Source organism: Opisthocomus hoazin, chromosome 6 (assembly GCF_030867145.1).
Source record: "Opisthocomus hoazin isolate bOpiHoa1 chromosome 6, bOpiHoa1.hap1, whole genome shotgun sequence".
Taxonomy (NCBI): Eukaryota; Metazoa; Chordata; class Aves; order Opisthocomiformes; family Opisthocomidae; genus Opisthocomus; species Opisthocomus hoazin.
In genome coordinates, this window is record NC_134419.1 from 33,198,900 (window position 1) to 33,217,861 (window position 18,962).

The window sequence follows — 18,962 nt, forward strand, 5'->3', positions numbered from 1 at the left end:
TGTAACTGTCACAGACAACTTCTAAGTTTCTGAATACCTGTCTGGGAAACAGTTTGATCAATCATAATCCTTGCTCTGTATTCTACAGTAATGAACAAATACACATTTTCCCCTCCTTTGTGTAGAGGCCCAGGCACCTTACATTCCTAGACACTTTCTGACACCTGCTTGGCCAGACTATAACAGAAACAAGCATAAAATAAAAGCTTGTTTTATTGTAGTCTTATCTTCTAGCACGTGGAAAAAAAAATGGGTCATTCATGAATACCGACATCTTTAATTTGTTACAAAAGTGCTGTTGTTGTCCTGTGCAAATTTCAAAGACAGAATTTTAAAACTTTGAAAAGCAAGGACACAGAACAGCGATGCACAGACTATGCTCCAACTTTACAAACAAGTATTTCTGATCAGACTGCTATTAAAAAAAAAAAAACAAAACCCCACACATCAGAAACAGTTAAGTACTCAGCTAAACTAGCTCAGCTTGCAAGAATAACTTTAATGCTGAGGAAGCAGGAAACAGTAAAAAAATTTAAAAAATATTCCATAACTTTCCACCTGTTTATTATATCTTTTAGGTAAATTATCTTATTCCTGTTTATATGTTTGAAGAAGACTCTTGGAGCAACGTTTCTGCTGAGTCAGTCCGTTGGGTTACAGTGACATTTTAATGAAATGACAAGAAGCAATTAACGTGCAAGAAATATTCCATTTGAGACAAAATGGCACACCAGTTCAAGTGGAACTGTTAATTTTTGTTTATTTACTTTTTTTACAAGTGCACAGATATTCCACTAGCATATGTTGCAGTTTTCAACACACTAGAAGATTTTATTTCAATCTATTTTTAGTTTTCAAATTGTTAACATTTTTCATCTCTTACTCTTTCCAAGTTTTGTTCTTAAAAGGTAGCATAACGCCATTCAAGAATTCAAGTATTTCATACTCTCGAATTTATCTCAAAAGGTAATATTGCTTGAGACGCTCCTAAAGCAAACGTTTGCTGCTGATAGTCTTCAAGCTGGCTAGGATCTCCCCTTTCACATCCCCTTTTTAACTCCTTTTAACTAAGGTGGTTTAACTACTAAATGATTCTCTGAGTTAAGTGTATAAATTATGTTAAGATTTCAAAATAGTTTACTCCAAAAGTCTTAAATGTTTTGTCTCATTGAACAGTATACTTGAGTAACTTGTAACTGGCTACGTGTAACTTGAGAGAACGAGCTGCGGGCGGTTCTTTACTTCAGCGTTGCTTATCCACAGGAGTCCAGGTACTTGTCAAGGACAAAAGTTAAAACTAAAAGAATCAACTGACAGATGAATTTAAAAAAAAAAAATAAAAATTACATTAAATCAGCATCTTCCAATGCAAATGCAAAGCAGATTGAAACAAACCTGCCATGCATTTCTTTAAGCACTCAGAACGACCTTCCTCATTGGCCTTGGGGTGCCAGATATAAAACTGCAATTTTTCTCTTGGGATGCCCTTTAGAACAGGCTTTGGAAAGTTCTGTACAGCTCCAGAGCGGATCTGTTTACAGCCTTTTCAGGTGAGGAAAACACATAGAGATCAACCAGCTCCCACACTTTTCCTCAGTATTCTCTTCATCATTCAGAGGGTCCATAGCCAGAGTATTTGTACAATCATTCCATTAGGTATTTCTGCTTCCCCCAAAAGATCTTTCATTAAGGCCAGAAACTTGGACAACACAATAGTTAAAAACAAGCAGGAGGGAAGGGTCCATTAAGCTCAGTAACATCTTGCGATGTCTCACAGAATAACGTTTGTATGCGATCTCCATTAAAGATGAGGTCAGCAGCTAGAGGCTGTGTTTCTCCAAAGCTAGAAAGTGGCCAAGTAAAGGGGGAAATTGCCCCTTAAACTGTTTTCCAGCTCTCTTTTTGGAGTTAGGAAGAGGAAGCTTTGCCATTTCCAGATTAAGGGCCTCTGATTATTTTTGTCTCAGGCAGCAGGAGCTATTACTTACAAAGGGAAACCCAAGTAAGTGGTTCTGGCATTTGCTAGTAATATAAGGTCTCTTAGAGGTAGCAAATACCGAGACTTTTTCCTCTCTTGGCAAAGTATACACTGCTACTGAACCATTTAATTAAACCACAGAAATAACACTGTTGAGATCATACTCCAGGCTTACAAATATTCTTCGCTTTACTTCCAATAGAAGGAGAGTGTGAGGATCACAGTCTTTCTAGAATTCTTTTTCAAGGGCTTACATATAGTACATTTAAAAAAAAAAAAAAGGAACAAGGAAAAAAGAGTGCCTCTAAACAAATCAATTAAATATACGTCAGCTAGCACAAATGGCTTAGACAAGACAGACTGGAGTCGCTCTGTCTTTTCCATCCTAGCACTGAGTTTCACGAGGGCTTAACATCCAGCCCCACGGAACACAGGTGGCCAGAAAGCTCTGCATTGGAAGAGTCACACCTGCAGTGTGAGCGGACAGACATATTCTCAAATGCTGAATAAAACAAGACTTTACCAGACACCGTGGGAGAGATTTGTCAAATAACTGCAAGCTAAAATAAGAGGATTTACCAGTCCCTTTTAAACTAGGTTTAAAAAACACATTTCAATGTGTTTTGTGTTTTAAACTGTGTAAGCTGAAGAGTTACAAACCTCCTGCTCAAGAGCATATAGTCTCATAAAACAAAGAAAAGGTTAGTATTTAAAATCTATATTTAAGAAATGAAGCATTACCATCTCCCCAGTAATTCTCCCCAGGAATACAAAATGTTCTCGGGACAATCCTTTGACACATCACCAGTGCCACTGGAGAGTTCATTATCACTCTCTGCAAAGAAAAAAAAAGACAAAACGAGAAAACAAAAGCATGCACAGATTTACCAAGGGGAACAGACATTAAGGATGCATACATATGGGCCTCAGACAAATTCTTCTCACATATCAGTTTTAAAACCACAAAAAGACATAGAAAATATTAGTGGAACTGTAAAGAATGTTTAGCAGACTTGACAAAACAAGTTATTAATAAAGTTACCATAAAGTTTAAGAGAACAAGACTATGGAACAATTGACAGCACCGTTACAGGAAAAAGGAAAAGCATTATGTGAGAAAAGATTCAAGGCTGTCAACTATCCATTTCATGAAATTTCACAAAGCAGTATTATGTCACATCCACTCCAGACTTCACATAGACAGAACTGCCTTTTAAAGAATAGCAGGTAACGCTGCTTCATTACGCTGCAGCCTTTATGCGCCCTTCTGCTCTCATGTGGCACTCTGATCGCAAGAAGCCTACTCAGAGCCACAAAATAAATTTTTTTACCAAAACAAATTCATGGATGAGCAGCAAAAATAACACTCGTATCGCATGAAACAGAAAGGAATGCTTCAAATGGAACAGAAACCTTGTAACTATTAAGAATAAAACACTTATGGAGAGATATAGCTCATTATCTGACTAATACACAAAACCAGGAGTGATAAGGTGAGCCTGGGATAGTGTGCTCGGACAACCATCCAGTCCAAGTAACCACTCCATTTCCAAGTGTCTTACAGGTCTACGCAGCTGCCCACAGTAAGTTGTAGCAGTCTAACTCTCTAGAGCAGCTCCTTGCACGAACGTGGTTTTGCAGTTATTTGAACTTTTTCTAGTTTTATCTGAAGAAAATACTGCTAAAAATTCAATATGAGTGCAACTTCAACAATACCAAACATCGACAGTGCTCCAGTTCTCAGCATCTTTACTATGAAACACAACCTAAAGAGAGACACTGCAACAGCCCCACTATCCTCAAAGGCCTCTGAAGCTATGGACGGCTTAGATCTCAGAGGAACTCTGCGGTTGCGCTTTGCTATGAGCTGAGCTGTCTCAAGAAGCTAAAATAAACCAAAAAAGGAGGACCAAAGCTACATCTGCTCCCCAAATCCCTTAGATACTCTCTTCAGCACAGCTCAGTCACATCTGGTTCCTGACCTAGCATCTTTAACTCCTCAGGTATATTAAACTCTTCACCTCCAACTTTATATAGAGGGCAGTAGTAGCTCAGGTAGAGGAGGATCTTCAGTACTTGTACAGTTATCCTCTTAAGTCTTCAACCTTGCCATTCTCACTTCAATTACAGATTTCTAATTTATAGTCTCAGCAATTGTCAAATACAAGTCATTAATAAAAATATCATCAGTGCTTGAATTTGACAACAAACTGTGAGGACAAAGATAGCACATGCTGTATTTCAAGGATAATTAACAGCAAAAATGCTGCCCTGAGAGGAGAGAGAAGCGTATCAGAAATATCTTTGCATTTCATTCTGAGCGTTAGATCCGTGAAACCCTTTAGCTCGGAACTTGTTTCTACAGCTTCGCAGGCCCCAAAATACAAGACCAACCTGCATTTGAATACTTCCCCTTAGAATTAAAAAAAAAAAAAAAGAGAAACAACCACCCACCCATACTTTTCATAAATTCATAAATCTACAGGAAAATTAATTTTAACATTTCCCAATCGTTTGCATACATTTATTAGATCTACAGATGGAAATATGAAGATCTAAAACCCCCACATTTATCATTTCAACTAAGGTTTCCCGGTAACGAAAGGAACCCATGAAGTTCCAGTGGAAGAAATGTATCTGAAGACTCAACTTCCCTTTCATTTTAAAATTCCCAGAAATACTCTAAAGGCAAATCTCCTCACTCACCACCCAGGCGTGGCAATAACTAAAAAAAAGCTCTCTAAGTTAAAGCAATTAAATTAAACTACATTTTTAAAATTCTCTCCTCATTTGCCTAACTGGATCAAAGAGATCAATTATAAACGCAGTCCTTCTACTTCCCATGGAAACAAGGAAAAATAATTTTGAGGAACCCTGCTCTAGACGGAGTACATTGGCTGTTCAGAGACACAAGGGTACGTATTAATGACACTGGTACGTACTAAGGGTCTCAAAAAACCTGGCTTACACCAGAAATCGATCATAAATCACAAATTCAGAAAAGCTTCACACATTCAGGGTAAAGGAAAAACCATTTGGCACAAAATTCTGAAAGGAGATACTTCAATTGCTTTGGAGGGACCGAAGAACTACAGCACACGCCTATAAGAGCTACTGGGGAAAATATACACAAACAAGTCTTGCAGTCTGAAACAAAATCTGACAAAATCCCCAACCAGACAAAAACATTTAAAACTGAAGCTACATTGAACGCTTTCAGGACCAAAGCACACTACTTGTTCTCTGATCCAAACCTGAGCTCGTGGAGGAATACTAACATCAGACAAAACAGAAACAAACCCCTCTTCTTCTCACTACGCTGGTATTCTGTGGAAAATTCTTTGAAGTTCTTAAGGAGCTCAGTGTCACACAGCATACATATTCCAGCAAGATATATCACAAAGCTACAGTGCTTCAGCCTTGAAAATTCTTTCATCTGGAAGGCTTAACAATATTTAGAATGTATTATTCAGTTATATGTCAGAAAATCACAGGCCTTAATTAGAACTGCCATATGCTCCCTTTCAAAAGACGTTAATGTCAAACTTCAAAATAGAACAGGGCAAAGAAGAGAGAATAAACAGCTTTAAAAATCTCTACTTTGTTTCCACTCTAAAGCCTATTTACATATTCTAACCTGTGTAAGCACTTAGGTATATATTAAGGGGGGGGGGGGGGAGGGGGGGAAAGAGGCCATGGGAAGGATATTTAACTATAGGTGTTCTTCTCTGAGGTGTACTTTTATACATTTTTTGCCACATTCCATAGCATCCATAAGCCAGCAGCATTAGCCAGAACATGATTTTATCCACCCTTCTTCTGTTGGGAATGCCACAGAGCTCCTCCTCTGAACGTACTGTGTGCTTCTCCCTTCTTCCTTTATTTGCCCTGACCTCTCAGGGCCTATTGGACAACACAACTTCTGCCTCATCAGAATGGGAGGAGGATGGGAGACGCCTCAAGGGAGCAGACCTGAGGGGCTGGGTTGCAAATGTGCATACACACAAATAGCCTTTAATAATACTTACCGATAACACTAACCTCTCAGGTTTCTTGTTGGTTGGTTTGAATTACAATGTGATTCACAAAATTCACAAAAAACTCACTTTGTGGATGCCTCATGAACCGATTCCCTGAATTCAGACTCTCTGTTTAAAGCAGGCCTGAAGGATCGCCCTTCCACAGCAAGCATCACCCTGCATGGCATCAGCACAGAATCACAGAATACTCTGGGCTGGAAGAGACCTCCTACTCCAAGCAACTCTCGTTATATCAGGTCACTCAGGGACCTGAGCGGGAGGGCAGTCCTGAACACATTCAAGCAAGGCTGCAGAATCTCTCTGGACAACCTGTTCCATTACTTGACCATGCTCATGGTTTAAAAACCAACCAACCAACCAACCACGAACGTCCTTTTATCTAACTAGAATTTCCCAGGTTCCAACTTGTGCCTGGTGTCTGTTGCCTCTCAGCCTGTTATTGTGCACCTCTGAGCAGAGTCTGGCTCCATCTTCTCCAAGTCCTCAGATGTAGGAGTTGTAGACAGCAGTAAGATTCTCCTCTGTGCATTTTCTTCTCCAGCCTGAACGAAACCCAGTTCCCTTAACACCTTGTTGTACATCACGTGTTCCAGTGCCTCCACTGGACTTGCTCCAGTGTGTCAGTGTCTGCCTTCTACTGCGGAGCCAAAAACTGGACACAGCCCTCCAAAGGCAGTCTCACGGGTGCTGAGTGGAGGGGATGGATCACCTCCCTGGACCTGCTGGCGAGACTCCTGCTAACACAGCCCAGGGTGTGCTCGGCCTCTGTCCTGCATTACGCTGCTGACTTGTTTTCCACCTTTTGCCTGCTGGCATCTCCAGGCACTTCTCTGCAAAAGTCGCTTTTTATCTGGTTAGTGTCCGGCCTGTCTTGTCCCACAGGGTTGTTCTGTCACAGACGCAGGACTTGGCACTTGCCTGTGTTGAACTTCATGAGGTTCCTGCCAAGTGCATTTCTCCAGCCTGTCCAGATCCCTCTGAGCAGGAGTCCTGCCCTCCAGCATTATCGACCACTCTCCCCAGTTTGCTGTTGTCCACAAACAAATCCTGCTGAGGGTGCACTCAGTCCCATCACGCAGGTGATTAATCAAGCAAGACATTTAACAGCACCGATCCCAATACTGATCCCTGGAAGATACCACTACTTGCTGGCTGCCAGCCGGACTTTGCAGCATTGATTGATTCTTCCATCCTAGTAGTCCAGCCAAACTTCCAACCCCATTATTTTTCACTTACCCAGTCCCTATCTCATTGATTTAATGATAAAGACACTATGGGACATGGTGTTGGAGTCCCTGCTAAATGCAGGCATACAGCATCCACTGCCTGCCCCTTGTCCACAGCACTGGTCAACTTGACACAAAGTAATGAGGTTGGTCAAAATGATTTGCCCTTCATAAATCTATGTTGGCTGTTCCCAACGGCGCTGTTTGTCTTCCACGTGTTTAGAAACTACTTTCATGAGTATTTGCTCCCATGGAGCAAATACTCATGAAAGGTCCCATGGATTGAGGTCAGACTGACCTGGAACTTCCTTCTGGCCCAATGACATTTGCTTTTCTGCTTCTGGACATTTACCTTTTATATGAGGTAAATACGGAAGCATGTACAGATATCACTCGGGTTGGGCGAGGATCTCTGGATCATAAGAATTTGCATACAGTGCATTTTGTTAGTATACCTATAGACAAACATATAACTTAAGGAGCTTTTTTTTAGTTATTGCCACGCCTGGGTGGTGAGTGAGGAGATTTGCCTTTAGAGTATTTCTGGGAATTTTAAAATGAAAGGGAAGTTGAGTCTTCAGATACATTTCTTCCACTGGAACTTCATGGGTTCCTTTCGTTACCGGGAAACCTTAGTTGAAATGATAAATGTGGGGGGTTTAGATCTTCATATTTCCATCTGTAGATCTAATAAATGTATGCAAACGATTGGGAAATGTTAAAATTAATTTTCCTGTAGATTTATGAATTTATGAAAAGTATGGGTGGGTGGTTGTTTCTCTTTTTTTTTTTTTTTAATTCTAAGGGGAAGTATTCAAATGCAGGTTGGTCTTGTATTTTGGGGCCTGCGAAGCTGTAGAAACAAGTTCCGAGCTAAAGGGTTTCACGGATCTAACGCTCAGAATGAAATGCAAAGATATTTCTGATACGCTTCTCTCTCCTCTCAGGGCAGCATTTTTGCTGTTAATTATCCTTGAAATACAGCATGTGCTATCTTTGTCCTCACAGTTTGTTGTCAAATTCAAGCACTGATGATATTTTTATTAATGACTTGTATTTGACAACTGCCTTTATTCTGATCCAGAACAGCCTGAAAGGCTGTTTATAGTGCAAAGCAAACAAGACTTTCAGAATTACAACAATTATCTTTGATGTGAAATGGCAAGAAGGTTATTTGGGGTTGGGGGGGACACATTTGCGCTTTTTGTTTGGTTGGTTTTTTATAATAAAGTATTTGTAACTGATGAAGTGCCACAGAAGACCACCCTATGCAGTAAAATGGCATTTGGAGCACTGTAAAATCATGAGAAGCTTTGACTATCTCCCAAGACACCAACAAGTGTTAAAGACGAGCCCTGTGAGATAGCTCCACTAGGTTATCCAAGTTCTTACTTTCTGCACTTGACTAAAGAGAACATAGATCTTGATCACAAAGTCCCCTGCAGATATTTGTCTAAGCTCACCCTGCAAACCTCCAGGTGCCTCCCTAAGCAGTTCATTCCAGGGACTTCGTTACTCTTACTCTTGGACTGTATCTCTCAGTTCAAACCGAATTCTTTTGACCTGCTAGTTATGCCAACTACTTTTTTCTCCAAAACAGAGTCGACATGGAAAATAGTATTAGCACACCTCACTTCCAAAAACATCTTTGTCTTTGTTCTCTTCTCTAAAAACCTCTGCTTCTTTCCTCAAAGGACCCATTCTCCACCCATTTCTTAGTTTCTCCTCCAGCTGGTCTGTATTTTGCCCTTGATGAGTGGTGTTCAAACAAAATACTGACGCATCAAGTGTTCAAAACAGAAGAATTACGTGCACAGTAACTACTACAAGCAAATACCCCACAGGAAAAAACCATACACACACAGACACAAGATCTTGACCTCCTCTTCCCCCTCATTTGTTCTGATAGCACAAGGCAGAACATGGAGCACCCTTAGAGGATAACTGCAGCATCCACAGCAGCACTGACAAGTTGTGCAAAGAGTGTATGAAAACACGGTGAGAAACTAACTCACAAAAAAGTCAGATAGCGCAGGTGTTCCTCTCTCTGATCGGGTACTTAACAGACTCTTTCGAACAAAATTATAAACTGTGTTTATTGGTATTTTATCCCTTTTTGGCTTGAGGAAATAGATTGTACTTAAGAACTCTTGCTCATGTCAATAAAAAATGATTATTAAATATGCTTTAATGGGTTTAATCTTACTGGTTTTACAGTGAAAGAGGGGTGGGGTTTTTTGTTTGGGGGTGGTTTGTTTTTGAATGGGTCTTTTTTTGCATCTTACTTAAAAAATTTTCCTTTAAATGTGGATGAGGGGAGTATTGTTTAACACCAATTCTACAGGTACAGAGCTACTTTTCCAATAGATTCAGTTGTCCTTAAACAAATCTACTAGGGCACCTGAAATACGACAATGCCTTAGAAATCAAACTCATTTGTCAGTTAAATAAGGCAGAAAACTATACTGTTGGTTCAGAGAGTTCAAGCATAAAAGTAAGCGAAGTACACTCTGCAATGAGTAGAAATGCATGTATATAGCAGATAAAAATGAACAGGTGGGATTTGAGCACTGATGCGAAGAAGAAACAGGGATTTTTAATGAGTTTTAATTGAGAAGCTGTTACAAGTGAAATAAAGAGTAGGTGGATCTGAAAGATAGTTGGAGCAGCCTGAAGAAGAAGGAAATCAGGTCATGATGATAGGTAAGAATAAAATTGGAATACTTCAAAAATTAGAAGTTTGATTTTTATGTAGGAGAAGAACAAAAATGAAGGGGGAGCTGAAGTTGGCAGCATATTATCAGGGCAACAAGATAAAGACGTTACTGACACGGAATCATTCCGTACATACTAGATAAAAGAGGATCGTGAGAAAGGTCACAAAAGAAGCAAGTTTCCATTTATAAGGTAACAGGAAATTATAGAGCATGAACTATAGTTCTGCCAGGAAAGACAAGAGTGAAACAAAGTTTAAGTTATAATAAGGTAGGTTTTCCGAAAGGTCCAACTTTTCAGTGCATTACGAAACATTTTGATGAAGACAAAAAGCTTTCAAAATGCCTTTCAAATGCTGTATTTATGAAATTACAATCCTCAGTATATTTTCTAGTGTAGAGGGAAGAACAATAATCAGGAGCAGAAAAATACGGATTTATGAATATGAACAAAGATGACTTGCATTGAATTCGGCTCAGAAGAACCATCTGTTTATATGTAAGTTACATAATTAACTTGAAGAAAAATTAATTTGGCAGCTACTGACGTACATATAGAGGGAGTAAAACCAAAAAAGATAGATAATTGAATTCTTCACTAAAAGCAAATCAGTACTAGGAAAAAAATAGTATTCTTACTCCTTTTTATGAATTTTAAAATACACATTTTTCCTCTTAGAATCATTCAAGCAAATGCTAATGCTAAGAAATTTCAAAATTGTTATTACCTTGCAAACAGTTTGCAAATTTAATTGCTTCTCTATGTCACCAAAAGTCTGGATCCCCAAAATTCCTACATTTGATAAACACTGAAAGAGGGTGGAACAGCAAGGGATTAGATGATGCCCGTCTTTCACTCACTACATACGATAACGGTTTTCACACTTGTTATGAAGAATTCTGTGCAAAATCTCTCAAAGGACCCAAAATTCAACTTTGAAACAATCCTCCTGGTTGTGTAAAGTGCCTCGCCAAACCAACTTTTTCTTTTTAATACAACAAAAAATTCTGCATTTAAAAATATACCTTAGTTCTGTGTCATATAGTTTTGAAACAGGCCTTGCATTACTGTCATATTAAACAAGAATCATTAAAAAATAGTCATAAAAACGAAACTTAACTGTGCATCCAAATCAGAGCATAGAAATACACGAGAAGTGATGATTCTACCCTTGTGCAGTGAACATACAAGTGTACCATGACATATTTAAACTTGATGTACAAATGCTTAAAGCTGAATAAAAGAGTGGAGAAAAATCATCACTTCAGTTCGGTAGTTTTGGTCCCACAGAGATGACAAAGCCAACTAAATGCTGCACAGTGGAGGTATTCTTGTAAATACAAACATCTTCCACATGCACCGTGCTGTCTGAAAGCTGACATCTTTGAGAACATGCAAGAAAATCAAATTTGAGATGTTGTCACAATTCCAAGGCAATGTAATTCTTTACTCTGTGTTAGTAATTTACAAATTTGTAGATTAGTATCTACTGACATATCTGACAATCAAATGAAAAAAAAAAAATCAACATTATAAACACATAAAAATTATATATTGCCTGGCATTTACTTAAAGTGCCAAGGCAGTATGCAAGGCACTTTGATTATAAAATACTTAGACTTAACAAAATACTAGAAAGCTAATGACCTAAGCTAAAGAGACAAGAATCTTACTTTGAGGTTAATAAATATTAGTAAAAAGTCAGGGAGAGCTGTTTGTTGAGAAAAGTCTCTTTAATCATCTTTATATAAAGGTGGTTAAATAATTTTTTTAATGATACAAAATGTGAAATTATATGAGCATAGTAGTGGCAGCTTGAGGCCACATAAAACCATGGCACTCGTGACTGAAACCTGAAAAGATCCTCTAGCAATAGGAAGTTCTAATTCCTAATAAGCCAACACGATTGCAAATCCTTTTTCAAATTACTTTCAAACTACCATACTGTTTATAGGCAGACAAGGAAAAGACAACCACTACCAAAAGAAAGTATCCAAAACATTCAAAATAATCTGCAATTGCTTCCAGGCAAGATGCAAACACCAATTTATGCTCATTTATTACTGAAAAACATCCATTTTGTCCCACAGTCTAAAGTTACTTTATGCAAGTTTTAAGAAGGGACTGAAATCCAAGAAACATATTTCACCTACGTACCCAAGGAACTGAAAACTCCTTTAGTTTGAAAGCAATTTTTCCCATCATTCTGCAAGAATAAATCAAAGCTGTCGACAGATTTCCCTGGAGTAGTCATGAACTGTAGCCCAGAATTATGGAATTGTATTTTCCCTTGAACTTCACAGAGCCAGCACGAGCAATGGCTTTTGTCAAAGATAGAATCCCTACCTACAACGTGTTCCCAGAGGCACCTTGCTGGAGTGTCTCGTGGACACTGGAGACGAAGAGGGGAATACAGCAGCTCAGAGCAAGTCACACTCATTTCTCGAGGGCCCAGCCTGCAAACCCGGCTGTACAAGTAAACTCCAGCAGCCACCTGGGTTACAGGACAGGAAAGAACCTCAGCCCCAGCCAGGTGACCTTCCCTGTGCTTCCATCTGCCTATAAACCTGAAACAGAAACAACCTTAAAACTCCCCAATTTTCCATGTCATTTACAACTCTGCAATTTCATTAATTACTTCTATAACACACAGAAGTGCTCAAAATTCAAAACATTTAAAATATTTGCCTTGTAACAGAAAGGCCATACTTGCATGAACATATTTAAATACAACTGTAACTATCAACAAGAACTGCCACCACCTAGGGCAAAATAAAAGTCTTCTGCAGTCAGTATTTTTTTTACATATATACTAAGGAAGCGACCATATTCTTTCTGGCAGCACAAGAATAGCTGCAGAAGTCAATTTAGTGCATTTTTAAAAACAATAGTTAAATTGTAAGGCATAAAACTAATGCAATGCAAGAGAAGGGATAGTAGAGTCCATAAAACGGTATCAGGTTCATCAGGAATATTTTTATTTGAAAGCTACAGATCTGCATTCTTCAGAAGTGCCTCTATTTTAAAACTCATCTCTTACAGAACTGCAGCAAAGGTTTCTTGTCTGAAGATAGCCACTAGCCAAATGACCTCATGAATTTAGGATTTATAAAGTTTTAGTTCATTTTTATGGAGGTAACAAAATGACTCCAACACAGATTTAATTGAACTTGTTTAGGATGCATCAACACCACTCTATGAATTGCATAAAGCTATTTTTAATTTGGATAAAAACGCAGAGTTGACTATTTCCACACTATTCTTCTCACTCAGTCATCCTCATTTGTTCATACTATCCCTCGTCGTAAACCCCTATTTTATCACAAACCATTCTCAATAGCTCTGTTGACTCCTAAAACACTGCTGCCTCTACTCCTTTGCTTTTCTGAATCCTGAAAACAGCCTCTACCCACCCACAACACTTGACACAGTACCCTAATTTAGTCTCGCTGATCATCTCCGATCCTTTAGCATTGCCCACTCCTTACCTACTGTAGGCACCATCTCTTTGTGCTGTCCAATACATCACACTCGGATTTCTTTGAAGTTTTCGGGGTCCTCTACCCTTTCATTTCTAGTTTCATTGTCAAATTTCACCATCTCCACACTGAATTTCCATACCTATTACATTAATTTTTCTATTGTATTAATCTCTTTCTTTTTGTTCTTAGAGTTATGACAGCTAGAAAGAACACAGAGATAAAGCTTTACCCTCTTAAGATTGTTACTTCTACTCTTTTGCTGCCCCTTCTTACTTCTACAACCTCATATTTAGATATAATTTCTTCTTATTAAAGGCCAATAAATACACTCCAAACACATTTCAATAGGATTATTTTGGGTTTAAGTCCAGTGTTCATGGATCAGTAACCACTATGTTGTCAACTGCAGCCCTGCTCAGTTCCCAGCTGTCAGGAAAGTAGTATCTACACCATCACAAAATCTATTGCTGTGGTAAATAAAAACACAAACCCAAACAGTACGGAATTCCTGGAAGTCATCTGAGAGTGTCCTAGAGGCAATCTACAACTCATGCTCAGAAACTTCTTTTTGAAGACTTGGTAGGCATGTTATCTTTCACCTATCATGAATTCTCTGTTTCAGGATGTCTGCTAAACATCCTCCACCTACTCTGCGTGCAATTTACGGACTGGAACAAGAGCTAGTAACCAGACACCTGGGACCACATCAAACTTCCATCAAAAAATCTTCAACTTGGTTACAATCAGTTTAAAGACTATTTTCTGGTTTTAAATAGAACTGCTCCCACTTACAGTGATCCTTAACCTTCTAACATTATTCTGATTCAAGAATAAACTCAAATACAGTTATCTAGTATTCTGAAATGTTATATTCTAGTTAAAAAAAAAAAAAAGAATTAAATATTAGAGCCGAAGGAAGGTCATCATTTCATGTATGGTCTAAGCATGCACTGCTGCTAAAAGCAGCCAAACTGTTCTTCCCTTTCTCCTTCGTTACTTGTTTCTAGGACTACGTTCTCCTCGCGAATGCTTCGGCTGGAACGCAATTTTCTCCAATCCTTAGGCTCACACAATGCAGCCAGCCACTTCATCCTGCCATAGAATGCACTACAATAAGAGTGCTCTGTGCAGCTTTGTCTTTTTTGAATAATGCAATATACAGACCATGACTTCTGTGCATGGTCTCACTTATTCTTCATGCTACTAAAAGGAGAAAAGATTAGTTCAACCAATTGCGCTCTGCACGTTGTTACAAGGTTCTACTCAAAATTAGTATTAACAGTGTACTTTTCTGCTTATTGATAAAAATTGATACATAAATATGTTTTGACACCTTTCCAGAAAGTGTAAGAATTTCCTCATTATATATTTGAATCTTTAAAATCATATTCTGAATTTAATAGAAAACTTCTTATCAAGGAGTATACTTTACATTCTGGGTTTTGACAAGAAATCATTAATATTAATTATATTTTTAAAAATATTATCTCTAAAGTAAGGAACCTTAGATGACTTGGTTGCCAGAAATATCTATTACAATATTAATAATCTAAAAAAAAAAGGGAGGTTGATCTGAAAGATCTCTAAGTAGCCACTGCACAATCTTAGCAAAGATCTTAATTTTTTTATGTAGCTGTTCTGATGAAAAATAACGCTAAAATGAGAAAAGAATATTAAAAGCTAAGAATGTAATTTAGGGAATATTTGATCTCAATTTTCTATATGAGGTTGCTACACATTTGAAAAAGACTATGCCTAACACTAGTACAGTCATTATTTTAAATCATTATTGAAGGGGGGGGGGGGATCATGTTTGGCCTTTCATTAAAATAAAAAGAACAATAATATTGAAAAAAAATCATTCTTTCTTACGAACATCTTTATTCATACACTCATGACATTTGACATCCCACTGAGCTGTGTGTGTGCACGCACGCACACACACACACAGAGGCAGTACACAGAAATCAGGTAAGGTGCAAAGGAGGCATGCATTCTTATACAAATCAAACTGGAATGTATAGGGTTTTGGAAGTAAATGAAGTAATATTCTGTGGGTATGTAGGATATATATGAGGATATAGCCAAAAAATTAAAGAGAACAGATAATAATCCTCAATATCTGTAATGGGAACATCAGCCTCTGGCCTATGAAATAGTAAAGTCCTTATAATGCACATCTGCCCTAGCCAGGCTGCAAGCAGAAGAAAACCTATATGGCCAGGTAGCTACCAGCCTCAGCTTTAAAGAAAAGAAAAAGCCTTCTTCCAAGGCTAAGACAAGACACTGTAAATTCAAGGGTTTTTTTTTTCCATCATCATAATTAGTACCCTGAAAAGAAAAAGAAAGAAAAAGAATGAAGAGATTTATTTAGAACAACTGCAAATGACTCATTTAACCTGCCTATCCACTAGGATAGATAACTTCTAGGCAGATAACTCTAAATGCAGTTTCCATGAGAACAGTCACATCATGATATTTTTAATGTCTTCTCTTCGGAAGTAATCTACATTTAAAATACAGAAACTAGCATTAGGAAGCTAAACTGAAGTTGAACTTAGGTTCAGACCCCAGTGCAATACCTTTACTCTCTAATAAAACAAAGCCATTCTATAATAGTACCAAGAGGACAATATCCACATTATTACTAATTGTGCTACATTCATCAAGTTCTGGAACAGTGCTTTACTCTCCCCAGTAAGAAGCAATAAATTTTTTTTTTTTTAAAAAGTATTCAATTGCCTAAACCCTATCCTACCAAACAAGGTCCAGAAAACATTCTGACTACAGAACTCATCCAGCACAGAAAAGAACACCCACAGATGTTGAACTACGCTACACTGAACCACAATACCCAAAGCCTGAAATAATTCTTGCTGAGTAAGGTAATCCCAAAGACCAATTAAACATAAAAGCTCCTTTAGAGAAAACAGTATTTTTACTACTCAGAAGCGGCACTTGATGCAAAGGAGGGAGTGACAGTGACAGTCAGTGCCCATCCTGCTCGCTCCCAGGAACCAGCAGACAGTTTTCAGTCCACCAACATCACGTGGCTGTGGGTTTTGTAAGCCTGGTGTCACCTGGGATATGCGGGGGCTTTTGTTTGTAACTGGAAGAGAGTAACCATGTAACCACACCTGCCTGCTCCTGACTGTGTTAATCACAGGGTTCTGATTCATATTGCATAAACTAATAGCCAACTACTTACCTATAAGTAAGAATCAAGAAGCAGCTTTTCCACCGTACTAAGTGAGACTTTTTATAGTACTGATAGAACAGTGCCAGAAATCTGAAGAATAACTCTGCAAAACTATCACAAGTTCTGCTAGGTCAGATATACAGACCAAAAATGGCACATAGAAAGCCTATTCTGACTGCTATGGGCTAACCCTCAGAGTACAAAGAGAGGACAGTAGGCGAAGGGCCTTCAAACAAACAAACAAAAATCCAACCAAACAAAACACCGGTGGGAAAGACATTGAGGTACTGTCAGCTTTGGAAGGGGCAGGCAAGTACGCTGGGTCCATGAGCAGCAGCAATCCCCAACGCGATCCCCAACTGAACCAGGAGATACTTTAAGCCTTAGTTATAAATGAGGGAAAACGAATCACATGCTAAGCAGACAGTTTGGGCGGGGGAATTCCACTCATGAGTCTGTCTGGGATTTGTTTTTCTTTACAAACGGGCATTTAAAGCCCCTCATTTCAAAGCCCATTCCAATGCTGTCCTTTAGCAGAACATTCCAGGCAAATGGCTTCTAGTCAGAAGCAAATCCCTCTAGAAAAGGTTTCCTATCTTATAAGCAGAGCACAAGTGCAGCAGCAACACATTTTGAAGCATACAGAAAAAAGGACATGCTCTGTCTGCTGCTGCTACTGGAAGAACTCCGAATAATGGACTGCTGAAAACACCATTACTAAAGAAATGCTGATAGTAGAAAATTATGTGTGTTCTTTTTGTCCAAAAGAGATGTGTTTCTAATAGACACAAATAGCAAGAATTAAATGAGTAAATTAACAGCAGAAATATAATAGTAAAATCTATGGGAACTGTAGGTGCTCCTTTTTCCTTACCTTCTTCTGCCTCATCCTCCTGGGAGGACATAGGCCCTCCTCCTCTTGTTGGGCTGACCAATTCTTCCTCTCTTGCAGATTCTCTTTGTAGACTGACAACTTCATAAATTGCATCCCCAGCACTTGTGTGGCTTTTTCCTTCAGACTAAAACAAAATATGTTTCTGTATTAGGTCCACACTATTGATAAATACAGTTCTAACCGTATGCCAGAACCAAACCCAAACACACATAAACAAGTCTCAAGGTTCAACAACAGTCTGTGCAAAGCTCCCTCAGGTTTCTTTGCAATGGCACACGCAGACCAGCAGCAACTGACAGCTCTGTTTCTCTAAGTTTTATAGGTAGAAGACATAAATAAAACTGCACTATTTCCAAAGCTGCCTCTTAACAACCATTTTAACTATTGTTCATAACAATGATAAAATAAGTTTTCAAATGTAAATAGCTATAATGAGATGAGGTCAAAGAGAAACTGCAGCTGGAGGGGTGGGCAGGAATTTAATGGTAAGAGTTTTTAGTAAGCAAAGACAAGACTAAAGAAGAAACAAAACCTCACGCCTTTTGAAAGCTGTAAATAGTGAAAAGCTCCTTGTAGTGTTTTACTCATTAAAAAAAAACCAGAAAAAATTCATCTTTCTTCCAGAGAGTGTAACTTGTAACATACTCCTTTCCATGGGGAAACATATTGGCTGCACTTCACTACAAAATTTGTGTTTGTAGCCTAAGCTTTACTTATTTACTAATTTTATATATGTGTGTGTCTGTCCCTCTGTGTGTGTGCATGTATATCATGTATATCTGTCAATCTAACCATTAAATTGGCTTGCAAATTTCAGTGTGGTATCTGTAACATGATATATTTTGAGGTCAGAATATTTTCAGTGGAAAGCATTTTGTTCTGTAAAAGCAGTTTTTCTTCCAAACCTCTCTGTCTATGAATCTGACAACTTTCAAGGTAAACTACTTCAAAAGTTGGGGGGCAGTAGCAAGTTGTTTGTTTTCTTTTTACTTTAAGCTGAAAAAATTTGAAGTCTATTCCGTGTCTTTCACTTTCAAGGGACTTTCACGTGCAAAAGTAGTTAGTTACCCATATTTTAAGCACTGGATACAAGGTTGCAAGTTTTAAAATAAAAGCAGTATTAGATTCTCTTCCAAGTTACAGTTCCAAATACAATTATTATTCAGTAGCATGCCATAATTAATATATTTGTAGAGAACTGTATAAAACAGCAAATTAATTATTGCATTAAATGAACCAGCCCAAAATTTTGTGCTATTTTGTCCTATGGGCATCTTGCCTAATTAGTTAAAGTAAGATAATTTTTTTGAATATATTAAAAGCATCAAATTAACCACGAAAATGAGAAAGAACACCATTTCTGTTAGACAATATTCAATTTGTTTCAAAAACAACATTATTATAAAGTTGGAAGACTCCATGACACC

The 18,962-nt window shown here is 38.2% G+C and overlaps 1 protein-coding gene across 5 annotated transcripts in view; it reads right to left on the reverse strand.

Moving 5' to 3' along the window:
- Positions 1 to 18,962, reverse strand: part of RABGAP1L (RAB GTPase activating protein 1 like) — a 247,593-nt gene that overhangs the window by 187,767 nt on the left and 40,864 nt on the right. For all 5 annotated transcript variants that reach the window (XM_075422625.1, XM_075422622.1, XM_075422626.1 and 2 more), the window contains 2 exons: positions 17,515 to 17,659; positions 2,720 to 2,813 (listed from right to left, as the gene is read on the reverse strand). In XM_075422625.1, coding sequence (XP_075278740.1) covers positions 2,720 to 2,813; positions 17,515 to 17,659 — 239 coding nt within the window. The remainder of the gene's footprint in view (positions 1 to 2,719; positions 2,814 to 17,514; positions 17,660 to 18,962) is intronic.